General features: G+C 45.2%; 1 protein-coding gene and 1 non-coding gene across 3 annotated transcripts in view; one reads left to right on the top strand and one right to left on the bottom strand.

The window, feature by feature from the left end:
- MTOR (mechanistic target of rapamycin kinase) overlaps positions 1-26,123 on the bottom strand; it is a 120,163-nt gene that overhangs the window by 69,446 nt on the left and 24,594 nt on the right. For both annotated transcript variants that reach the window (XM_072828409.1, XM_072828410.1), the window contains exons 15-26: positions 25,800-25,889; positions 25,583-25,675; positions 24,746-24,880; positions 24,377-24,506; positions 22,799-23,049; positions 11,688-11,774; positions 9,041-9,208; positions 8,440-8,552; positions 7,745-7,907; positions 6,561-6,653; positions 5,551-5,697; positions 1,643-1,785 (exon numbers count right to left, since the gene is read on the bottom strand). In XM_072828409.1, coding sequence (XP_072684510.1) covers positions 1,643-1,785; positions 5,551-5,697; positions 6,561-6,653; positions 7,745-7,907; positions 8,440-8,552; positions 9,041-9,208; positions 11,688-11,774; positions 22,799-23,049; positions 24,377-24,506; positions 24,746-24,880; positions 25,583-25,675; positions 25,800-25,889 — 1,613 coding nt within the window. The remainder of the gene's footprint in view (positions 1-1,642; positions 1,786-5,550; positions 5,698-6,560; positions 6,654-7,744; positions 7,908-8,439; positions 8,553-9,040; positions 9,209-11,687; positions 11,775-22,798; positions 23,050-24,376; positions 24,507-24,745; positions 24,881-25,582; positions 25,676-25,799; positions 25,890-26,123) is intronic.
- Positions 1,304-1,410, top strand: LOC140634575 (U6 spliceosomal RNA). Its single transcript, XR_012032001.1, has one exon. It is a non-coding gene; the product is annotated as a U6 spliceosomal RNA (small nuclear RNA).

The raw sequence follows: 26,123 nt of genomic DNA, 5'->3' as shown, positions 1-26,123 counted from the left end.
ACATTAAAAAGTTAAGTCAGACCAATGTATGTAATTTTGGAATCTGCTGGAAGAAACAAAATTCGAAACACAAAAGGTGACGTGAAGACCAAAAGAAGTCCTGTGTAAATTAAGAAACAGATTTAAATTTAAGTCCTGTGTAAATTTAAGAAACCTACATCCAAGGCCACATTGGATCCCAAAGAAGCACACTTGGCGCTATGGGGATAAACACACAGATGTAGGTTTATCACAAGCCTCTTTCAGATGACATTGTGCTCAGGAGTGACTTGGAGCAGAAGAGAGGTACACACTACCGTCAGCTGAGCACATGAAATCTGTACACTGTGGAGTCAGGGGAATCCTAGGAACTATTTTTAGAGCATTAAAAAAAATACCATTTTATGACTCATTATAAATAATAGTTGTGTGTTGCAGATAAATTTGGAAAAGAATAACAAAGAAAATACTCCCTAGGCCTTCCAACTTCATCAGTGCTCTATTACTTTCCAGTCCTTTTCCATGTACGTTTGTTTTTAACAGTTGAAATCACACACTTCCATCGTTTAATATTCCATTTTTTATTCATTTACGTCATACTGTAAACCTTCTATATGCAAATATTATAAACCAAACCTTTAACGGCTTCTTAAGACCTTATTTAAAGCAGTATTTATTATTTCAGTATTTTATGGCAGATTCTATTTCGTGAAGATGGCTGCAACAGTATCTCCTGTTCCACATGCTCTTCTAGGATCTTCCTACTTCTCTATCGAGAGATGACGTCTGTCTCTCCCCCCCAGAATCTGAGTGGGCCTCTGTGACTGCCCTGAACAACACAGTGTGGCGGAGGGACACTGTGTGACTTCCAGGCCGGGTCATACAAACACCATATAATTCCGTCTCATTTCCTTGGGGAGGACGCTCACTCTTGAAAACCCACCAGTCTTCTGTGAGGAAGGCCAAGCAGCCCACAGAATGACCCACAGGAAGAGGAACCAAGCCCCTAGCCAGGGTTCCCATCTGAAGGCCCCAACCTGCCTCCCAGGTGAATAAGCCACCCTGAAAGCGGGTCCCCCAGCCCCTGGACAGAGACCCCTACTGACACTGACCCAGAGACAAGCTGTCCCCACAGGTCATGTCCAAATTCCAGATCCGTGAGCAAAACAAATGACTGCTGCTGTTTAAGACTTGTAAGTTTGGGGGTATGTGTGATACAGCAGTAAATAATTAGAGTTCATTGCTACTGGAAAGCAGTTATATTAAACCGTTCCGTAGTTGTTTTCAGAGCTGTAAATGACTTTGCAATTAAAATTTTGGACCCGTGCTCGCTTCGGCAGCACATATACTAAAATTGGAACGATACAGAGAAGATTAGCATGGCCCCTGGGCAAGGATGACACGCAAATTCGTGAAGCGTTCCATATTTAAAAAAAAAAAAAAAAAATTTTGGACCCAAGTCTACTAAGGAAAGGTCTGCTACCAAGGGTAAGATGGATGCTTTTCCTATAACATGAGCTTGTTCAACCTGCCTTTATTTTTTCCCTTCACAAGTTGGCAAAATTAAAAAATACAAGCCCTTTTTATAATTACTGCTGATAAGATAGATTTGTGCTATCTTTGTGCTAATCCTCTTGGTCCCATCCCGAAGCTGGGGACATACCTGGCCATCGGGTTGTAGGCCTGAGCCAGGGCCCAGCACGAGCGCAGGGAAGGCGACGAGGAGTCCTTCAGGAGCTCCAGACTCAGCCGCCTCAGCCATTCCAGCCAGTCGTCTTTGGAGACCCTTCTGGCAGCTCCCCAGGCCTGTAATCCCCAGGGAACAATGGAAAACCATCAGCTTCCAGGCCAACTGTAAAGAGCCCTCGTCTATTTAATGATTAAATCCTGCCGCTCCTGCCGCTCGTGACAAAATCCCCTCAGAGCACAAACACAAAAGAGTAATACTTAATTAGAAGCTACAAAACAAGAGCAGCAACCTCTGGAATAGCCTGCTGTACAACTCACTCGTGCTGGACTCTATCAGCGAGGCAGGAAGCTCACAGAGCCAGAGTGGACGGGGCCGTCACACGCAGGGTGCGTTCCACAGAGCCTAACGGCCCCCGCGGCGTGGGAGCGGCCCGGGCGCTCCGCAGGACACAGGCTCGTTGCACAGCAGCCACACAGGGAAAACGGCAGGCTCGCAGCACCGTGAGTCCCAGCACGCCCGGGCGAGCCCGAGCCCAGAGCACACGGCCCGGTGCAGAGGGAGACAAGGGGGCTGAACAGATTTAACTTTTACTTTCTGATTTATCCCTTCCGGCTTTCCTCAAAACTCTAAGCACTCCAGGCATCCAGAGTTATGACCAGGGAAGCTAGGGAGGCGGACGGGAAGACCCGGGCTCTGGACACGGGCAGTCAGTGTCGTGGGCACAGCTGCACTCTGGAGCTTGGCAGCTTGAGTTTCACACGGCTGTTATCTAACTGCCTGGCTGGCTGACCTTGGGCAAGTTACTTCTCTCTTGGGTCTGTCTCCTCACTTGTAAAATGAGGGTAACAGTTCCACCTCCCAGGGTGTTTTCAGGATTGAGTACGTGTCACAGATTTGTACCAGCGATGGGCCCAAACTTCATGCTCTTGTGAGTGCCTATTACTGTCTGCTCAGAAACACCGCTTGGAATCCTGGCTCCGCCAGGGCAGCTGGAGCACTCGGGCCAAATGACCCGTATGCTGCATCAGAGCCCCAGTCTTCTGCATCAAGGGATAACACATCTAAAGAGCTCTTGCTAAAGAGAGGAGCAAAAACAGTTGCTCATATTATCAAAACGCCATCTTCTTGAGCGGGCCTAGCCCTTTTAAAATACATTCTTAGATTTTTCCAGCAGAATAGACATGTGTCCTCCTTAAACTAGGGAAACTAAGCTGAGCAGAGGTTCTCCAGTGAAGCCATCCAGGGAGCGGCGGAGATCCCCATGTGCTATACACCTAACCATCAACGACACAATCCATCCCGTCCCTGGGATAAGCTGGAGATCTGCTATGGCTTCTGAGGAGTTACCCATGAGTGATATCATACAAGCTACTGTTTTACGTCAGAAGAAAGTGAGCTACAGATGTTAAGGGACAAACTGAAACGTGCGTGATTCTCACTGATGATACAATGGGTGCCCTGAGCCAGGAGGAAGAGTGACACCTGTTACTTGACTTTTTTTAACTTGTTCTACTGAACAAAATGGGAGCATCAAGCCCCTTCTCCCAGAGGCCTGCCCCACAGCACCCGGCATTTCAAAAGCTGAACATACACAAGGGAGAATCACGAATGCCTTTCCCTCTCGTGATGTGGGGCTGAGCCTGCATGAGGCAGATGCAGCTCAGCACTGTGGTTAAGAGACTGGGCTCTGCAGTCATGCTACCTTGGTCAAATCCTGGCTCCACCATTTACTAGCTGACTTTGGGCCAATCACTTAACCTTTCAGGGCCTCGACCTCCACATCTGCAGAAGGTCGACAGTAACGATAGCATCTAACTCACAGGGTGAAGGGTAGAGTAGTCGATAAGCGTAACGTGCTCATATCAGTGCTTGACACGCGGGAAGCACTCCACGAGCGCTGGCAGCTGTCAGGACTAACATTGTCGCCACTTGAGAAATGGTAGCAAAGAAGTCTCCAGAAACCTTAGCTTCATGGACAACTGCAGGACCTTTCCCTGCTGTTCTTTCATTTGAAGCCTGATCCATTCTCGCTCCTCCGGGTTCCGTGGTAACCGTGTCAACACCAGCCAGCTGCCTGCTGCCACCGCCCACAGGTGACTGCCTCCTGCGGTGACGCTGGCACATGCGGATAGATGGCAGGTTATTCACTTAGGAGGCGTCCGAAGAGCTTCTCCTAAGACTGGAAAGGTGCTCGAAGTCCTGGCAGGCACCCTGGAGGCACACACGAACGGTTTCTCCGCCTTCTCTCCGTGTGACTCCCGTTAGCATAGCTCGTAGAAGGATGACCGAGGTGGGCTCTGTTACTCTGAGCGGCTCACACCGGTCACTGCACCCAACCTGAGCTACCAGCACATGAGGACGTGGAAGCACAAACGGGGCCAAGAGCCAGAGCTGCACATTCTGCTTAGGGTTCTTGGGCTGGGTCTGTTCTCTCAGGTGAGATAAACTAGAGACTCTTTCTTTTTTCTGTTTGGCAAAGGTCACGCTTCTTTTACTGAGTCTTGGGCAGAAAGCAAACCTTCCTGGGAGCAACCCAGACCACCGGGGAGTTTCCTAAAATAGGCAGGACAGAGCTGTAAGAGGGTGGACAGCTGTCCGGTTGGAAGGACACTCTGAACCCGGGCAAGCAGAAAACATCTGGGTGGAAATGTACATCTGGCCTCTCTGCCTGGCCCCTCCCTGAAGTGTGAGGGGTCAGCGGGTGGCCTCAACAGCTACCCGGGGACGCTGGAGGACCGGTGGCCTTCTCCTCCTGCAGTCTTGGACGAGCAGTGGCCCGCCCCACGCAGAGAAAGCGCATGCGCTTGCCCCCGGGGTCTTTCACCACTTCCTTCTTAAATCCCCCAGCACTCCTCGGGAGCTGGCACTTCACAGCTGCTGGCGTGGGGGGAAGGCTGGCTCCATAGTCAGCGATGAGCTCGTGTTCCCCAGCTGTGTGCACGTGGTGCACACACACACACAGCCACACACAGAGGGCTCTGTGTCCAAATCTTTACAGGCTTGGTCCAAAGAAGAGAACGAGCCAGCAGGGACCCAGCCCTGCCCAGCCCATCGCTCAGCCCATCGCTCGGTCCACGGCCATCCTGAAGTGTCACCGCTGTGGGTTAACTACTAACAAAGGAAGAATCCTACCACAGGGAGCTGCTCACAGTCGCCAGAAGCACGAACGCTAATGCAAAATGCGCAAACTAAGAGACCTGGTATATTTATTTAAAAGTCGGTGACATATCTCTGGTTACTCTGCTCAGATCTACCAGCAATGCTCTCAAACTGTTTTAAGGGGACGGCTGGTGGCACATACAGTGAGAGTTGGTTATATCCCGGGCTTTTGCCAGCACAGAGAACTTCCTATTTACCTGCAAAGATCTCAGAGCTCACCACTCAGAGTGTGGTCCCTGGACCAGTAGCACTGGTGTTACCTAGGGCTTCGGCAGAAAGGCAGAATGTAGGCCTGACCTCAGACCACCCAAGTCAGAACAAGCATTGTCACCAGCCCCCGGCAGTCCATAAGCCCATGAGTCACAGAGTCTGAGAGGCACCAGTCTCAGTGCTAACCAGGGGACTCGCTGGTTTTGCTCCATTCGCGTAAAAAAATGAGAACGTTATTTGCAACAAAGGATTCCACTATCAAAGCTCCCAGGAAGCTTCAAACTTTGTTCTACACTTACTCTTTATTTAAAAAATGTGTAATTTGGACACTTGGAAAAAGACCAAATGACCTACCCTAAGTTCATGGTATATATAATTTCAGAAAACTGCTTGGGCTGGTCTTTGGTTGTTTTAAGCTGATGGCAGTAAGAGCTAAGAGTTCTGAACAAGAGAGGGGCAGGGCTCTCCTCTCCAAGCGCCTCCCCTCATCCCCCCAGAAATCATGGACCTGCCTTTTGGAGGTTGATGGTGCTGACGTGCAGTTTCTTCATGGGTCCCGTTTCTACTGGCCCACTAGCCAACGCATCCCCTTGGCCACTCCTCAGCATTCGATGCTGATAAATCAAAGGGTCCTCTTCCTCGTCAGCAAGGGTGTATCCCTGCAACCAGAGATTCACAGAAAAACCCTGCAACTCCACTAGGTCCTCCCAGTTTAGAAAACACCCTCACACCTTGGGAGGGTCTCAGCTTCTGGTAAAGTCAGGATGTCAACAAGAAGTAAAACAGTTGGGATCCCTGGGTGGCTCGGTGGTTTAGTGCCAGCCTTTGGCCCAGCGTGTGATCCTAGAGTCCTGGGATCGAGTCCCACAACAGGCTCCCTGCATAGAGCCTGCTTCTCCTGCCTGTGTCTCTGCCTCTCTCTTTCTCTGTCATGAATGAATAAATAAAATCTTAAAAAAAAAAAAAGTAAAACAGTTACATGCATGGACAAAATGAAGCACGGTGGGCATCATTCCCCCCTGTAGACCCGTCGTTGCTGGGCACTCTAGGTCACTGATGGCATTAACTCCGTAGGATGAGCATGTAGCTGGCGAAGCTAAAACTGTGGGCAATGACCAAAGGGCTACAAGAAGGAGGGCAAATGGCCCACTGCCTGGCTTTGTTTGGCCTGAGAGCCAAGAAGGGTTTATTTTCAAATTGTTGGGGGAAAAAAAAATCAAAGGAAAATTAATATTTTGTAACATGTGCAAGCTTTTAGAGAGGCACACCGTGGTGTCCCTAAGTAAAAGAGCGCTGGCAGGCGGCCAGGCTCACCATCTTCCAGGCACGTGCGGCTGCTTTAGGGCTACAGTGGGGTCCAATCACTGCCTCGGAGCCCACGCTGCCTACAGAGCTGAGAAAAACTCGCTATCTTTACAGAAACTGTTTGCCCATCGTTAGTTCAGAGCTAAAAAGCTAAACATGCTCCAATACTAACGGGGAGAGACAACGGGACTTTGGAACAGAAATCAGTGCAATTCACCTTGACGATTCTGCAGATGAGGACGTCGTAGCGCTGATGGTTGATTCGGTGTCGCACCAGGACTTTATTCACCATTGGAATGAAAATTTGGTACTGTTGAAGGAGTGGGAAGAGGACAGAAACGTTACGCTGCAACGTGGGAAGCAGAAAAAACAATACCGCCCCGCTATGTTCCAGCTAGTTCTCCTGGGTTTGGGTGGCTCTGTGTTATTAAGGAGAATCACCTCTCTCACACCTCCCCCGCTACAATACTAGTCCCCATCACCTTCGTCTAGGTTACCATGATGGCCTGTGATGGCTCTCTGCTCCCGCCCTTGGCCTAGTCTGTTCCTCACAGAGCACTGTGAGTCACCGGGTCAGACCACAGTACTCCTGTGATCAAGAGCCTCCAAAGGCTTCTAGTCCTGTTCAGAGAAAAAGCCCAAGCACTTGTAACAGCCCGTAACAGTGATGTGCACATTTCTGTGGGCGTCAGGATCACCCAGAGGGTTTATGAAACCAGAGACTGTTGGGCTCCACAGCTAGTTTCTGGTTCAGGTCTGGGCTCAGGCCTGAGAATATGCATTTCTAACAGGTTCCCAGCTATGTAGCTCCTGTCCGGGGACATTTGGGAACCACTGGTCTACAGCACCTCGTCTCTACGCCCCACCCCAGCCCCAGCTTATCTCTTTGACCAGAACTCCAAGCCTTCCCCACCCCCAGTCTCCCCGCTGCCTCCTCTGAAGCCACACCGCGTTCCTGCTGTTCCCTGGACCCTTCAAGCATCCTCCTCACACCTTTGCATCTGCTACTCCTTCTGCCAGCATCCGACTCTCTGGGCTCAGACCTTTATTTAGGTCTCTGGTCAAATGTCAACTCATTAAGAGGTCTTTGCTGTCTACCCTAAATACACAGCATCTCTCCCCATTCATACTCTGTGCTCGACGAGACAGACTGTGTGTATGAGCCATACCTCACTGGAATGTAAGCTCCATGAGGACAACAAGGTTATGTTAACCCCAGAACAGCATTTAGCCCACAGAGGTGGCTCAAGAAATATTTGCTAAATAAATGAAGGAACAAAAAAAGCAAAGGTTCCTAGTTCTTTGACGATGGCTGGGAGCTACAAGTAGAGACATTCACAGACAGAGTCATCTTCCCCAAGCCAGGCGGAAGAGCATGTTTGGTTAGGACTCCTGCCTCACCTTCTTCCCCAGTTGGAAGACCAGTGAAGACAATGTGTCCATGGCTGTGGGACGCAGCTCCGGGCTCTGGTCTAGCGTCCGAACAATCGGATGAATGATACGGGAGGCATAGTCAGTGAAGTCCAGGGACTCTGTCAGGCGGTCTACGGTCTCTAGCGCTGCCCTACAAACAATCGCAGACACACGGTAATTGCTAATATACGGTCCCAAAAAATGAGAAATGGCTGAGGGTTATCTTAACAAGCAGTACCAAATGGAAAGGCAGGGATTGGAGGCATCCCAGGTGACACGGATCCAACCTATGTCCCAGTGGGATGGGGATGGTTAAGAGCTCAAGAAACCTGGGGCATATCTGGATTAAATAAAGAGAGCTGAAGCTGAGGTTAAAAAAAAAAAAAAAAAAAAAAAGGAAAGATGGCCTGCAAACTTAAGAAAAGGACATCTTGGGACGCCTGGGTGGCTCAGCAGCTCAGTGTCTGCCTTCAGCCCAGGGCATGACCCCAGGATCGAGTCCTACATCGGACTCCCTGCAGGGGGCCTGCTTCTCCCTCTGCCTGTGTCTCTGCCTCTCTCTGTGTCTCTCATGAATAAATAAATAAAATTCTTAAAAAAAAAAAAAAAAAGAAAGAAAAGGACATCTTCAACAAAACATGAAAAGCTTGCTGGCTACTTAGTCCCAAAGCGCAGGTACTTACTTCCGAGACGGCAGGGGAACTTCCGGGGCGTCAAACAGCTTCACGATAGGAGGCAACAACAAATGCAGATAGTCATCCAGGTTGGCACCAAACAGCTGGATGGCAGCCAACAGCTGCAAGAGGGAGCAAAGGCCCAGTGATGAACAAATACAGGCAGGTACCAAGGACCCAGGCAGGTACCAAGTACCCAGGCACATGGAGCGGGGCAAGTGTGTGGGTAACTCCGAATTCTGTGGGGACTCTGAAAAGTGGTCTTGAGCTACATTTTTTTTGGTAGCACTCTCCCCATTTTATTTTGCTTTCTCTGAGCTTCTTTCAATGGATAAAGAATCAGTTGCTAGATAACAGAGAGAATGGGTCAAGGATAAAACAGTTACCAAGAATAATCCACTAAAGGAGATAAAACATACGGCCAATCAAGAGAGGACTGGCTGTAAACATCCTGTTAACTGCACGCATCGGGTATTAGCAGTCTTTGGATTCGACCTTGTGGTTCGAGCACCATTGTGTCACTCAAAATAGGGGCTTGCCTCTTAGCTGATCACCCCTGGACTCTTACAGCTGCTGGAAACGTCTCTAGAGGACGCCTTTCTGGACTCACCTTGATGGAGACGATGCGGCCTGGGCTGTTGTCATGCATGAAGACGCGGAGCATGTGTGGGATCAGCTGGGGCAGGTAGAGCTTAAATTCACCCCCAAGAGCTACCACAATTTGCTCAATGAGAAGAATGATTGTGCTCTGGATCGAGGTGTTCATGACCCAGAATTCCTATGAAGAGGGAAAAGAGTGAGAAGCGAAGCCAAGTGCCTTTCTGCTGAACTAAGAAGTAAGGAACGGAGATGGCCCCAAAGAAGCAAAACTGTAGTGAGCAGTTGGCCCCGGGAGGGAGTCCTTCCCCGGCCTCCTCTCCCCAGGGCTCTTCGTATCCTAGCTCATAGTCACAGTGTACAAATTAAACTGCATTTTACCAAAAGCACCAGGCTCCTCCACTCCTCTGTGCTTTGCTTGTGCTGTTCTCTGCCTAGAGCTCCTCCTCTTGCTCAGCTAAAGCCCCACCTGTGTTTCTAGACCCGGCTCAAGCCTCACTTCTATGGGGGCTTTCCCGTTCTGTTACATACTCTGGGTCCCCTTGCCCCCTCTTTTCTAGCACCTGCAAGAACTTCACTTTGCCCCCTTCTCTCTACTAGACTGTAAACTAGTTAAGGGCAGGAAGCCCCTCTGAGCCACCTCTGTCTCCCCAGAATCTCACACAGCACCTGGCATAGTCCAGCCACCCAAACACACGTTTACAGAGTGAGTGAATGGTTTACTTCACTCGAGGGGCTCTCAGGTTGCCTCCGGTAGATTCTTTACTTTGGGTACCATCCAGTATCCAGCAGAGGGTGATCCCAGTGTTAAGTTTCCTGCCCTTTCTGGATTTAGACTTTGCGAGATATAGGTAGCGCCTGACATTTGTCCCAAATCATTTTCAGGCCTGGATAATGCCACAAAAGGAGTACTTTTTCTATACCCACGAAGTTATGTTCCACGTAAGTTACCAAAATAAAAACTGGGCCAAATGGCCACAGGATCTGGCTCGGTATCTAAACTGGTCTGAGTTTCTGACTCTAGGAAAAGCTGTCACTTCAAATCAACTCAAAAAGAAACTTGCCTACTGCCTTGTTTGAAACCTCCAGAGAAGGAGACTTGATGATGATAGAAGCCCTAATGATGATGGCAACACATGCATATTCATACTTTGGGGCCCTCAACTAAAAAAAGAAAGACAGAACTCCTCAGAAGTAAGGCTTTACAGAAGCTTGAAGTATTTTTATTTAAAAAGTGTCTTAAAAATCCTAACAGTTTAGAAAGTAAAAACCATATTAAAAGATGCTGGTAAAACATTCCCTCTGCTTGGAGGGAGAAGTATTCTCTCTGAAAAAGGCTATTTTCTCTAGATAAAAACCTTTGCCAAAGAAACACTTGAGATGTTACACCTCCACAGTTTGTCTGATGTGCAGTCGCTTAGCCCGCACTCTGCCTTCTTTGGACAGAGTCCGCTTGCCGTCTCCACTGTATTACTATTGGCTGCTTACAGGGGCTTCTCTACCTCAAAGAAGCCAGGCAGCCTGCCCAGGGATCGCTGTTCTCATCCCAGGCTCAGGGGTGCTCATTAAAATGCCCAGGATGGGCAGTCAGAGGAAGAGCCCCTGGTGCACCTCAGCCACCTTGGAGGAAATGAAAGCTGCGTTTTGCAGGTATGAAGCTCCCTGTCTCAAACTCCCACGTTTTGGTCCGAAGCCTTTTCTGGGGTCTAAGTCTCTGATTGGTGCTGCTTGGCTACCCCTGGCCCCTCGCCCACGCGGCCCGCAGCCCTCCAGCACTGCGCTCGACAGAGGCCTCCGTGGCAGGAGTCTGAGAGCCGCACGGTTTTAATTATTTGTACAGACAGGAGTTTTTCAGTTCTGAGACCCAGTTTCAGGGAAGTTCCAGTTTTGAAGTGAGCCACTTTGATTTTAGTCCTGCGGCTTCCTCCAGCTGACTACAAAGGGCTGGCAGAGAAGAGCAGAAATCAGGGAAGAATTGTCTTCCAATTCTTTGAGGGCACAGCCATCTCTGCAAAGCAAGCTTCCCAACAGAGACATTTAAATGATACAGAACAGCAGGAAGCAGGCCTCCTCCTCAGACAGAAAAACGATATTGCCACCGACGACGGGGAATCTTCCGCACCTGCTTAAAGCAGGTTATAAAATCTGGGACGGGAGCCTTTCCTCTTTCCTCGGGTGCTGCTGCAGTCGGAAGGTGGCATTTACGCTCTGGAAGGCGGTGGGGTAAAGCCTCGCCTTCCTCCTCAGTGCCTGACAGGAGTTCATCATATTTAATAGTGCTAATCCCCAAACCTCTCTTAAGGCCACGGTTTTATGGGCCGTACGAAGGAAGGCTTTCATGGGAACAGTAAAGCACTGTTGTGATATTAAAGTGAAATTGCTTTGTTGTGTGCGAGGCAAAGAACTCGAGAGTCTATTTCTGGCAAAACAATAACTTCAGGACTTTTCCTCCGACTTCACACCTCAGGTGCTGGAGCCTGTGGCAGCTGCCCCCCGCCCTTGTCATCACCCACCGGGGACCCTTGTCCCACATTTTACACTCCAGATGTCACAGCTTTACGAAGACCCAGGACAAAAATGTCCATGCTCTCCCAACCTGCCTCTGCAGGTGCCTTGACCCAAACACTGAAGGACCGGCCAAAGCACTAACTTGTACTCACTCTCATGAGGGTGACTATTTCATCCATGTAAGGTCTGATGTGGCTCTTCACAAAGGACACCAACATTCCCAGCTGCTGGAACAGGAACTGCAGCGGAGAAGAGGGCAGAGAGCTGGCATCAGGAATGACGGAGAACTCCCAGGGTTACCCGAAGTCCGTGGGAACAAACACAGCTATGCAATCCGTTTCCACCACATCCATTTTCTGAGATCAAGTCTTAAAAAAACCAGACTGAAACCCTTTGGCGGTGATCGCAGTGGGGACTAGAAACAACTCTCAGTGGTTTTACACCCCGCCCCCAGCCTGACCGCACCGCAAGGGCTGCAAGGGCTGCAAGGCCACACTGGCCGTCGAGAGCCATGATGCCACCTCGGCTCTGTGACCTTCATTTAACCTCTCTGCCCTGGGCCTGTTCAGGGGCAAGAGGCAGATAACAGTACCTGTCTCCGGGCTCCCTTGAAATTAAGTGGAGAACCCCTGGGAAGCACCAGCAGCGGGATGTGAGGCCTCTCAAGTGCTACCACCGAAGGATTTGCCGGGTGACTCAGACTTCACAATGGACACGAGACTTTTCATCAACTATAAATGTATCTTTTGTCTCTTCAGTTCTAATTTACTACCACTTACTTTCTAAATAAATACAGTGACATATGACGGGTATTGTGGTTCACTTACAGTAATTAACTCAATTAATCAGATCTTAGTTCATTAGGTAAATTGTTGGTCTCTAAGAAACCGTGAGCCAAGACAGTAAGCAAACTGGGGGAGGGATGGGATAAGGAGATTCTATTCAGGTTGATTTGGTATAGGCATAAGAAGACATGCCTTCTGCTAAAACAGGCTCAGAATAAAAAGGCTTGAGTAAAGGTGATCCAGCTACTTTCTTGGCTAAAGAGGTCTTTATGGTATAGTCTTTATTTTATTATATGCAGTAGCAAATCATATTCTAAACCCCCCTCCTGGAAAGATTTTTATAGCTCTCTATGCCTCTGCCTCCCCTCATTAATAAGGACAATTTAGCAGTGAACATACATATTTCTACTCTTACCTGCATTTTGAAACGTGGGCAAGTTAGGGATAAGTAAAAAGTGTTGTTCCAAATAGCAAGTAACAGACTTACTACCTGGAGAGGTGAGACTCACATGACATACAGGGTTGGGCTCCAAGGAGTGTGGATACATTCTCTAAAGACAGGGAGGCCAGTGAATTATAAGGTGGTCAGAACCTGCCTATCCCATGGCACAGGTCTGACTCAACTCAGGACAGCCATCCCTACCTACCTCTTGGGAGCCACCTCATCAAATCATGCTGTTTTTGCGAAATAGTCTTTATAAGGGGACATTCCAGAAGTCAAGGGATGTGAGACTAAGTATAATGGATTTTAGCTACATTCTTGTTATGCAAAACCTGAAAGAAGGTAGAAAACCGAAGCTGGAGGAAAAGCAGGGCATTAGGGATGGCAGGGAGGTCAGGAAAACCACGAGACAGAAAGGACAGAGCCTTTTGACCCCTGCTGTCATTTCGCACTAGGTGTAATGGGGAAGCTCATCGGTGCTAAGCCACCTGCAGCAGCCACAGGATAGATGCCCACAGCAAGGGCCTTCTGCACAGCAAAGAGTCCAGCGGCCCCCTCATTTCTTCTCCCTTAGATTCTTCCACAAGCTTTTCTCCTCTTCCCCCCCCGAACATTAGTATTTTAAAAGGACAACACAGAGTTTTGATCTTGAAAATATGGTGGGTTAGATGTCTCTGCCATGAAAAGCCTAAAGATAACGCATAAACAATAAAAAATAACTGTATTGTTATCAGAATGGAAACCTTTCACAGAAAACCAGACCTTCAGAGGGCTATGTGTTAAGAGAAATAGTGACCTCATCCCCCCCACCACCCCCAAATCTGTCCACTGGCAAAAGGAGACAAAGACATTTGTCAGGCTTGATGTGGAGTCTAGTAGGTAGGAAAAACGGCATCGCCAATAGCCTGTAATTTTAGGTCATTCCCGTATGAGTTTAGAGCGTTATTTGACTATGTGGACTGAGAAACTTTAAGTCAAGAAATTAACTTAAAGTTCTCTTTTAAGAGTCATGTGGCAGAAGCAAGTGCAAGTCTTCTCTGGAGAGATGCAACTTGAGAGCACATTTTCTAGTACTGCTCCAGGAAATGCCCAGCTGCATAGGCTACATGATCCAAAATTATAAGACACATAAGGACAGACCACTGCCCATGTGACTCAGCAGAAACAATAAATAGCAGGATCAGACCCACCAAGGATTTAATATATATTGGAATTACTGGATAAAAAATATAAAATAGATCTGTTTAAAATGCTTAAATCGGGACACCTGGGAGGCTCAGCGTCTGCCTTTGGCTTAGGGCGTGATCCCAGAGTCCCGGGATCGAGTCCCACATCGCACTTCCCACAGGGAGCCTGCTTCTCCCTCTGCGTATGTCTCTGCCTCTCTCTCTGTGTCTCTCATGAATAAATAAATAAAATTAAAAAATAAAATAAAATAAAGTGCTTAAATAAATAAATGTGAGAATTAAAATAACGAGTAAAGAATAGGATACCACCAAAAAATACTAAGCATATATGAAAGAACCTAGTATAACTTTAGATATTTTTAAAAATGTAGTTGAAACTAAAAACTCAAGGACAGGTCATCAACTGAGACACAATTGAGGATTCATGAACAAAAAGGGGTGTGAAGAAATATACAGACTGGATCTCCAAGAGATCGATCAAGAGGAAAAATACAAAGAGGAAACTAATAGACATTAAGGACAAAGTGAGCTCTACATGTGAATCAAATTCTGGAAGGAAAAAACAGAGGGTGGAATTCTCATATTCAGGAAGTCCACAAATCCCAGAGAGGATGTGAGAAAGAATCTCTATCTAGATACACAATAATTGCAACTTTGGGGCAACAAATATAATGAGAGGACCTGAAATAGCCACTGAGAAAAGTGAATGAAATGGTTATGAAATGAAAAGGTTAATCGTGATTTCTCAATGACAACAACAACAAAAAAAAAATCAGAAAATGTGGGATCTTATCTACAGTTGCAGGAGAACCCAGAATCGTATCCTTTAGCTAAATCAAGATTTTAAATGATGGTGAAATAAACATTTTTTTATTTTAAAAATATTTAATTTATTTATTCATGAGAGACAGAGACAGAGAGAGAGAGAGAGGCAGAGACACAGGCAGAGGGAGAAGCAGGCTCCATGCAGGGAGCCTGGGTCTCCAGGATCGCCCCCTGGGCTGAAGGCAGTGCTAAACCGCTGAGCCACCCGAGCTGCCCACATTTTTTTTTAGATACACAGAAACAGAGAGTTTACTTTGATGGATGCTCACAAATGTTCCTCATTCTAAAGAAGAATAAAGATCCTAGGAAAAAGCCCTGAAGGGGGAAACAGAACACAGAGAATTGAGACAGGAAGCATGTCTGTGCATAAAATAGCAATGATGTTTAGTTTGATCTAAAACTAGGGAAAAAAAGGTAGGAAAAAAAAGTGATACCACAAAGAGAGAAGCAGACAGCCTGAGCAATCATTCTAAGTTTTGTATGTCATTCAGGAGAAGGATGAAGATATGGATTGATTTTTAAAATTAGGCATTAAAGTTAGGGATGGGAGACTAAATCTAAGGGTGAAAAAGACAAAATGAATCCATCCCTCATCCTGTACAGAGGCACATATTCCAAAGAGCTCAAAGATCTGAGTGTAAAAAAATCAGGGGGCACCTGGCTTAGTCGGAGGAGCGTGCGACTCATGACCTCCAGGTTGTGAGCTGAAGTCCCACACAGGGTATACAGATTCCAAAAAAATAAATAAAATAAAATAAAATAAATGTAAAAAGCAAGGCCAGTCAAGTACAGAAAAAGGTAAAAATGATGTACATACAAAGCTTTTTTTACAGGATCATTTTAAGTACCAAAAGAATGGAAAAAATGCAAACATTCATCCAAAGGGACAGGTCACATGGCTGTCCACACAGTGGAGTGCCATCACCTCTCAAGGAATGCAGGCATCCTGGTGCTGCCATGGCACAAACTCCAGGACACGCTGCTGTCACAGGGAAAAAAGGTGGGGCGCCCAACATTGTTTACATTAAGTTCTCTTCTGAGGAAGGAAGGCAAGGGAAGATGGATTTCTTTACATTTTCAAAAACAAAGAATGAAAAGATAAAATAGAAAAATGATCAAATGGTTACCTTACGGGGAAGTGAGGTATAGGCAAAATAAAGGTAGGCCAAAGAGGTCTATGTCCTAAACCTTAGATCCCACAAATAAATGACCCTGTACAACAAAGGGGACTCCTCAAGACATGATCTAGGTTTAGGACTTTGACATATGGAGATTGTCCCTTAAAAGCAGAGAACCTTTGATGACAGTGCGCAGAGAGCTGGATCTGGCAGTAAAAGAAGGATCAGAGAGGCACTATTGCTGACTCTAAAGGCAGAGAAAGAGGGCCAAGGAATGTGGGCAGCCACTAGAAGCCAGAAATAGCAAGGAGATGGACTCCCTTAGAGCCTCCAGGAAAGACTGTGCCTCAATGGCACCCTGACTTTGTTTAGTTTGACCTCTGTCAGACTTATGACCTATGGAGCTGTGAGATAATAAACTTGTGCTGTTTGAAGCCATGACATTGGTGGGGATTTGTTATAGTAGCAATAGGAAATGCTACAGGAAGAAACAGGGTATCTGGATGGGGAGACAAACTATACATCACTGAACATATTTTATAGTTTTGGCTCTGAAACTATGTTAATGTCTTACATAACTAGAATAAAAGTTATATTAGAAAAACCTCAAAGAAATTTCTAAAAACTGAAAATAAACAGAAACTAATTTAACTATAAATCAAGTTGGTTGCACAATCGCTCAAAGATGAATTTCAAGAGACTTTAAACAGAATATTTTGGTGTGGGGATCCCTGGGTGGCGCAGCAGTTTAGCGCCTGCCTTTGGCCCAGGGCGCAATCCTGGAGACCCTGGATCGAATCCCACGTCGGGCTCCCGGTGCATGGAGCCTGCTTCTCCCTCTGCCTGTGTCTCTGCCTCTCTCTCTCTCTCTCTCTCTGTGTGACTATCATAAATAAATTTAAAAAAATAAATAAATAAAAATTAAAAAAAAAATAAAAAAAGAATATTTTGGTGTGTATCTCCAAAGGACACAGACTAAGAACCACAAAAAAAAAAAAAAAAAAAAAAAAAAAAAAAAATCAAAAACCCTTGAACTACATTCAGAAATCTTACTGTTACTACTAATACCATTTATATGTATACAAGATACATGCAGGGACGTATTCTGCAAGATACAGCAACTACATCATGACTTATTTTTCCTCTTTCTAAAAATTACCTATTTCTAGTTCTGTTCACTGAATGGCTGAGAAACAGTGATACACCAGTAGCAATGAGCACCCAACACACCAACTCAGTCTCTAGCTACTATCTCTCACTTCAAGACACTACAGCTCCTTGGAAGTGGCCATGCCCAGCCTTCAGTGAAATGTACCTGACAGCTCAGAATAGCTTTTTTTTTTTTTTTGCCAGAAAGCAAAAAAGCGATCAAAGATTAAGACCACTGGCCAATATAAAAAGAACCCAACAGTCAGGCTGACTGGGATAATTAGATCATGAGAAAGAATAGTGCCTTCAATGAACAGAAATACTATATATAGCTCCATGAGTTGATGAGGATACTCCCTAAACAGCAGGGGTTGTGCCTGAGTCACCTTTGAGGAGTTGCAAGGGAGTTGATTCATTACGCTGAAAACACTGATAAACACAAGGAAAGAATCACGTACTTATTCTGCCCTTCTTGCATGAACTATACTTCAGATTAACTGAATAGCTGACAACATAAAGTTTTTATAGGTGATTGCTAGCTAATAAATCCAGGAAATAGAATTAGAAAATCACAGCTTTCCAGTCATTAATGAAATAATCATTTTAGAATTACAATCTAAAATCATTAAATCATTTTAGAATAACAATCTTCAATGAACACTAAATGAGTAGGAGAAAGGCTGATGGGGAACACAGGATCATAGTCCCTGAGCCCACTGATTAACCTTTACATCACTCAAAGTGGATCATTTACAAAAGTCTTGCTGACTAACTGTTGAAATAGGAAGTATTCAGTACCACCTATAAAGTATTTCTCTCCAAAAGAAGGGATCTTAATTTAATCAACTAAATCTAATTTGTTTACAAGAAGTTAAGATACCTTGAAGATACAATCAACCAAATCCAGAATGGGAAATTCTGTAAGACAAATGATCTGTTTTCTTCCACAAATAAGTGGCATGAAAAAAAGTGGGGGAAAAAGGGAGGATAGAAGAAATGGATATATCAACTGAATGCCATGTACAAACCTTACCTGGATTCTGATTCAAATAAATCAAATATAAAAAGACATTTTAAAGACAAACAAGGACACCTGAAGAAGGCTTAGTATTAGAAGATATTAAGCAATTATTTTTACTTTTTTTTTTTTTTTTTAAATTTTTTTTTTTTAATTTTTATTTATTTCTGATAGTCACAGAGAGAGAGAGAGAGAGAGAGGCAGAGACACAGGCAGAGGGAGAAGCAGGCTCCATGCACCGGGAGCCCGACGTGGGATTCGATCCCGGGTCTCCAGGATCGCGCCCTGGGCCAAAGGCAGGCGCCAAACCGCTGCGCCACCCAGGGATCCCTTATTTTTACTTTTGTAGATACTTTTATTTCTAATACTTAGTATTAGAAGATATTAAGCAATTATTTTTACTTTTGTAATTTTGGTTATATGGGGGGAAAAGTATTGGTGAAAAAGTATGATATCTGTTATTTGCTTTAAAATACCCCAGAAAGGGGATCCCTGGGTGGCTCAGCAGTTTAGCGCCTGCCTTTGGCCCAGGGCACGATCCTGGAGTCCTGGGATTGAGTCCTACATCGGGCTCCTGGCATAGGGCCTGCTTCTCCCTCTGCCTGTGTCTCTGCCTCTCTTTCTCTGTGCGTCTATCATGAATGAATGAATGAATGAATGAATAAATAAATAAATATTAAAATAAAGTAAAATAAAATAAAATAAAATAAAATAAAATAAAAATAAAAATAAAAATAAAAATAAAATACCTCAGAAAAATGGGCAGTCCACGTGGCTCAGTTTAGCGCCGCCTTTGGCCCGGGGTGTGATCCTGGAGACCCGGGATCAAGTCCCACATTGGCTCCCTGCATGGAGCCTGCTTCTCCCTCTGCCTGTGTCTCTCATGAATAAATAAATAAAATCTTAAAAAAAAAACAAAAACACCCCAGAAAAAAATGTTTGTGTATGTGTGTGGGGAGAGATGGGGGGGAAAGGTAATAAGATGAAACCAAATTGATAAAATGCTAATAATTACTTATGAATATGGGAATTTAATATAAATTGTCTACTTTAAAAAAAAGATTTATTCATTTTAGAGAGCTTGAACACACATACAAGTCGGGGAAAGGGCAGAGGGAAAAAATCTTCAAACAGACTCCCCTCTAAGCAGAGACCAATGTGGGTCTCGTCTCATGACCATGACCTAGTGATCTGAGCTGAAACCAAGAGTTGGATGCTCAACTGACTAACCCAGGCGCCCCAGTTGTCTACTTTTGTTTACAACTGAAATATCCCATTACAAAACATTTATTAAAATTAAAGGTGGCCAACAAGTAGAGGGCAAAGGTAAGAAAATTAAAGCTCAACCAAGCCCAAAAAAGAAAGAAAAAAAGAAAATAAATAGATAAAGCAGGTCAAAAATAGGGGATCCCTGGCTGGCGCAGCGGTTTAGCGCCTGCCTTTGGCCCGGGGCACGATCCTGGAGACCCGGGATCGAATCCCACGTCGGGCTCCCAGTGCACGGAGTCTGCTTCTCCCTCTGCCTGTGTCTCTGCCTCTCTCTCTCTCTCTGTGACTATCATAAATAAATAAAAAAAAAAAATTTAAAAATAAATAAATAAATAAATAAAGCACTACATCAGATGGTGAAAATAAACCTTAATATATCAACAATCATGATAAATATAACTGGACTGAATGCACTGATTAATAAAGATTTTCAGACTACGTTAAAGGGATAATCTAGCTATCTTATTATACATATTATCACGAGAGACCCATCTAAAGCAAAAAGTCACAAAATAATTAAAGTAAAAGGATAATAAAAGAGATACACCCTCCAAAAAAAGGTTGGTGTAGCTATCCTAAAATTAAGCAAAATAAATTTAAGGTATTATTAATGATAAAAAGAGTCCTTTCAAAATGATAAAAGATTCGACTTACCAGGAGGATACCATGATTTTAAATTTGAACATACCTAATTAACATATCCCCTCAAATATATAAAACAGAACTGACTTAACTATGAGAAATTAATAAACCCACCATTGTAAAGGAAGATTTTTATCTCATTTCTCTCAGTAATGGGCAGATAAGAAAATAAGATGAAAGAGAATGCAAAAAAAAAAAAAAAAAAAAAAGGAACACAGTAGTAAGTTCAAATCTAATGACATATATGGAACATTGTATCTCACACATCAGTAAATACCCGCTATTCTCAAGCACACCGGAAACATCAAAACAGATCAGGCATTCGACTATTAAGGCCGTTTCAGCAAGCTTTAAAGAATCATAAACCCAGTGCAGTTAAGTTAGAAAACAGAGATCCAAAAATGAAATTCAAAATCCCATAAATCTGCAAACTAAAATATCTACTTCTAAATAACTCAGTGGTGAAAAAAGAAATCATAGGAAACATTAAAAATACTTATCTCTGAGTAATAATGACATTAAATTATTATTCAGCTATGAAGAAGGAATGAACTGCTGATTCATAATGAACCCCAAAACTACTATGTTAAGTGAAAGACGCTAGACACAAACCCACGTGATTCCAATTCTATGGGATATCAAAAAAAAAAAAGGGCAAATCTATAGTCATGACATAAAATGAATAATTTCTTAGGAGTGGCTCTGTCAGTTAAGCATCTGCCTTCTGCTCAGGTCATGATCCTGGGGTTCTGGGATCGAAACTGCGTTGGGCTCCCTGCTCAGCGGGAAGTCTCCCTCTCCCTCTCCCTCTGCTTATGTGTGCTTTCTCTCTCTCTCTCAGATAAATAAAAAAATAAAATCATTTTTAAACAATGAATAATTTCTTCGAGAAATGTGACCTAAACTGTTTTTTTTTTTAAATTTTTTATTTATTATTTATGATAGTCACAGAGAGAGAGAGAGAGAGAGAGAGAGAGGCAGAGACATAGGCAGAGGGAGAAGCAGGCTCCACGCAGGGAGCGCGATGTGGGATTCGATCCCAGGTCTCCAGGATCGCGCCCTGGGCCAAAGGCAGGCGCTAAACCGCTGCACCACCCAGGGATCCCCTAAACTGTTTTTGAAGAAATAAAAAAGCTAAACCGATCTTTGAGCTTATAGTTAAAAAAATTTACAGGCCAATTCCACTCAGGAATGTTGATGTAAAAAATTTAAATTAAGTATTAGATATAAACTCAATGTGTCAAGAAATACATCATAATCATGATGGTTTTAAAACAAGAATTCAAAAAATTTTCAACATGTATCAGTGTAATTCAACATATTGACATGCTAAAAGAGAAAAAAATATGTAATTGTTACACCAGACAAATCAAAGACATTTGATAAATCCAATACCCATTCATGATAAAAACTCTAACAAATTAAGACCATAAGAGAACATTTATAACCCTTAAAAAGCTACCTGCCAAAACCTACAGCAAACATTTTACTTAGTGGGGAAATCTTAACAGCAGTCCCACTGAAGTCAGGAACAAGATTAAAGATTTCTAGTCTCATAGAGTCTAATCAACATTGCAGTGGAGGTCCCAGAAATGTAAATGAGAAAAAGTAGCAACTGGTTTACAGATTAAAACAAAAAACTAGAACTGCCTTTCTCTTTTTGCAGACTATAGGATTATCTAGAGGGAAAAGCCAGGGAAATTTATTTAAATTATCAGAATTTGTAAGAATTTGATAAAGGTCGAGTACATAAACTACGCTCCTGTACTCCAGGCACAGTGTAAGAGAATATACTTTCTAAAAAGGTATTATTTCCTCTATATGCACATCACATTGAATACATAATCACAGAGGGAAAAATGGATTTAAAAAATGAATTGAAGGGATGGCTGGGTGGTTCAGTCATTTGAGCATCCAACTCTGGATTTCGGCTCAGGTCATGATCTTAGAGTCTTGGGATCGAGCCCTGCATTGGGTCTCCATGCTCAGTGGGGGTCTGCTTGGGATTCTCCCCACAGCTGCCCCTTCCCCCACCCCCAGCCCTCGCGCGCACACACACATGTGCGCATGCGCTCTCTCTCCCTCTCTAAAATAAATAAATCAGTATTAAAAAAAAAGGCCCCTTGAACTGTATTTAGTAGGTTTGCTGCCAGTAGTGGCCTAAGTAGAGAATCACAGAACCACTCTGCATATTTTGCAGTTTAAAGAAAGGAAAGCAAAAGGGAGAGACAGACGGAAAGTGGCAAGTTCTACCTTACAACAAAGTGCCCACTGCTAGAAGTAGAAGAAATGGTAAAACTAGAAGTCCGTACTTTGCAACCAGTGTGACCAGGGATTCAGGCAGGGATTCTCCACAGATGCTCGGTCATTGGGTCAAAGGTTGTCGGGGAAGAGGATGGTCACACACCCCAGATGACCTTACCACGGGCAGATCTAACAGAGACCGATTTAACCGTGTGCTCAAACTCTGGTTCAGCGCTAACGGGAGACGCTGACGTTAGATCTGCTAAGAGGTATGCATGTCACCCTGTAGCAGTCTCACTACAAATGATGGGCTTCAATCTAATGATGAGGAGGCCACACGTCTACGTGGTGAGACATCCTACCCGACAACCACACTCACCTCTGGATATGCACACACCCATCCACCTAGCCAGTCATGGTTTATCCATCCCAAGGGGATAACCCTGGACACTAGGCAGCCGACTGACCCTGTACCCTTAGGGGTCAGGAGTTAGGGGGAGGCGAGGTACTCGGCCCAACAGCCAAAGGAGGGCACGGGTAGGAAGCAGGGCGTGGGGAGCCGGGGTGGGGTTTTAGCTACTTACTTCCCGGATGGCCCCATCGCAGACCCGAATGACATTGAGGAATGTGGGCATGACCTGCGGCAGAAACTGCACACACTTGAGGCCCAGGGACTTGAAGATGAAGGTGATGGCCTGGACAACCATGGTGTGATGGTGCGAGAGGGACTGGTCTCGGAAGATCCGCATCAGCGCCACCATGGACACGGCGGGGTAGAACTCGTCCAGGGGCAGGTTGCCCATGTTGACCAGCATCTCACTGGTGCTGTAGTCGGCTAGGACAAAGTGATGGCGAGAATCATGAGCTATCCAGGACATGTCGCTGGCTTTAAGCAGAACCTGGCTCACAACAAACAGCTGTCGTTCAGCATTCACGGGGAGTACGGGGTCTATTAGGAACCCACAAACAGGCTCTCAGCATTAGGATTCAAGACTTTTTGGCTTTTCTATTACCCTGACCACAACAGTACATGACCGGTGCTCATTAAATTGCAATGTTTAACTTCGTTTATCATTACAGTTGACAACTTTGTGGTTGAAACCATCAATAAAAATCATTACTCCCCCAAAAGAAAGTAAAGGGAATCAAATTAGGCTAACATCTGTTCAGCAGCTGCTTGGTCCCCCTAGGGACTTCAGATGAGGGAGCGGCAAATGCTAGCTGACCTGAACAGCAAGGATCTCAAAGACTGGGTGAGAGGAGGATAAACAGTGCACTGAAGAGTCCAAGAACGAGACCAGCCAAGAGACTGGGTGACACCTGCAGGGGCCGGGCTGACTCTCCTCCTGACAGCCATGGGTCCCACAGGGTAACATCACAGCTAGGCTTCTCTACTATACAGAAGAACAAACCAGAAGCGATAGGATTCTATCTGTAGAATTTAGAAGTAAATTATTGAGGTGTAGACTCCACAGCTCAGGGGTGAGAGCACTGTTCTTATAGAAACAAATTATTTTGGGAAAACAACATTTTGCTGGAATAGTTGGGAGAGCCACCGCTTTATTTACTCTCTTTCGGAAATAAGCCTGCCCTGATGAACGATGGGTTAAGTCTAGGAAAATCTGCCAGAGCCCCATACCCTACCCAATCTCTTAGGCCACTTGTCAAAAGTAGAGGCGCTCCAAGGCTAGACCAGCTGATGAAAAAGAGAGCCCTGGATTCTGATTGCTTCCAGTTTGACCATCCCCTGAGCCTGGCCTCGGGTTTCCCTAGCAATTACAACAGGGAGAATAAATTCTACCCTCTTCTCCTTGGGTGCCGTGAGGATAGAAAACATCAAAGAAGTGCTAACAAAGAATGAGAGATGAACAGAGGTGACAGGGTGATAATTCGCATCTCTCTCACCAGCACCAAAAAGTCGGTACAGGCTTAGCCTATTGACCCTGGACAAAGAATCTGGACAGATGTAAGGACTCTGGACACACCGGGGAGCAGCATCCCTATTGTGATTCAAGAGGAAACTTGACTTTCCATTCAAAAGTCACGAAGTGAGCCAATATGCTATAATTTGTTATCCAGCCCAAGGCTCTTTCTAAGCAGAGCCAGCAAGGGCTTTGTGAGGCAGGAACTTGGCAAGTCTCTCACGGTTCCCCTCAACTTACAGGAATCCTGACTTGACTTGGATTCAGACAGGCTGACAGCAGAAGCGTCGCGGGACTGGTCAATCATGCCGATGTTCACTTTGTGCTTGTAGGGATCCAGGGCCCCCAAAAGCCCTAACACACGGATAGCCTGGGTGGGGAAGGGGACGGGAAAAAGAAAGCATTCACCACAACATCTGATGACAACGGGTTTCATGAATATTCCTCTCGTGTCCTGTGACACCCAGTTCATACCTGAACGACCGGCTGTATGAACAAAACGGAGGACAGGACACCTAATCAACACGCCGTCAGAGCATGTTAATGCCACAATCTCTCTCCATTCTTCCAGCAAAGTCTTTAAAGAACCAAGTCTGCCACGTTCCCTACCTCTCTCCGTGTACCCTGGTTCTGCTCAGTCTTCAGAAAATTCAGCAGGACCTCAAGCAAAGTGGGGTACTTCCGGTAGGGCTCCACCACGTAGCCAGTGCTGGCCACCAACTGTCCCAGGGTCCACAGAGCCACCTGGACAAGCAACAGATCATGTGGTTTGTTGAACCAGCAAGAGGGAAGAGAAAGCATGGTTTATACTCTCTGTTTAACTATTCCAATGAAGTGTTAGAGACTTTTACAAGAAAAGAAGTTTCCAGTAGAGGCACTAACCATGAACCTTGAGAGTCTGGGCATAAAAACAAGGCCACAAATCAGTGCAACAATCACTGGATAAGAAGACAAAAGAAGAGCCCCAGTGTTCTCAAAGGAAATACACAATCCTTCACATCCTGAATGATTAATGGGAGAAATCCGACTTAAAAGGAAATTAAGATTGTTCTTAATTTTAGCCTGGTCTCCTAATGACCTTGGTGACCAAACGAAAAGTAGCCAGGGCTGGGGCAGGGAGTGCTGAAGCTCTGCTTGCCTCCACAGCCACAGGCCCGGGCTTTCTTTTTCCCTCTAGGGGCTGGGGTTCTGACAGATGATCTGGATTTTCTGTTATCTGGAGGAAATGGCAGGGTCAGCCCTGAAACTTACTGAGCGACTCCCGGTCAGGATGACAGCTAATTCTGACTCCAGGTCTTTCTTCATTTTCCATAACACATACTTCTGAGTACCCACTAGGTGTCAAGCTCTGGGTCAGGCACTGGCTGGGGACACTAAGTGACGAAGAGAGGCAAGGGCCCAGGCCTCGCAGGGGACTGCTCTGCTCAGTCTGGAAGGAGTACTCACCTGCCTTTTGGCCAACAGAGAGGAGTCCTGGAGCATGTCCATGATGATAATAAAGAGTTCATCCACCCACTTCCTCATCTCTAGGCCACTAACCTGCAAAACGAAAAAGAAGGTGGGAGGTAAGATGAGAAATGATGAAATGAAGAAGTACTTTGATTTCCTTGGAGGCTAAACAGTACTCTTTCCATCCTATGGAAAAAAGCTGCTGTCCCCTTACCTGAGCCAATTCTCCAATTGTAGCCAAGACATTGTTGATCACACCTGGGTTTGGATCAGGGTCTGGATCTTTCAGTTTCAAAATTAAAGCCTATGAAAAGAAGGTATGATAAAATGAATGCAGAACAGGATCTACTAGAAACCTTTTACGTAAGTAAAATTCCCGAAAGACCATTTCAACTGTAGCTTAATTACTGTTATTTATGAATCCAGGATTTCTACAGAATGTGGATTCTAAAACTTTTCTCCATAGTGAGCCCACGTAGACACATGAGAGAGCTGAGAAACACCATGATTTAAAAACATTTCTTGTGCCTCCTCAAAT

This window comes from Canis lupus, chromosome 5, assembly GCF_048164855.1.
Source record: "Canis lupus baileyi chromosome 5, mCanLup2.hap1, whole genome shotgun sequence".
Taxonomy (NCBI): Eukaryota; Metazoa; Chordata; class Mammalia; order Carnivora; family Canidae; genus Canis; species Canis lupus.
This window is presented reverse-complemented; position numbering and strand designations above follow the sequence as displayed.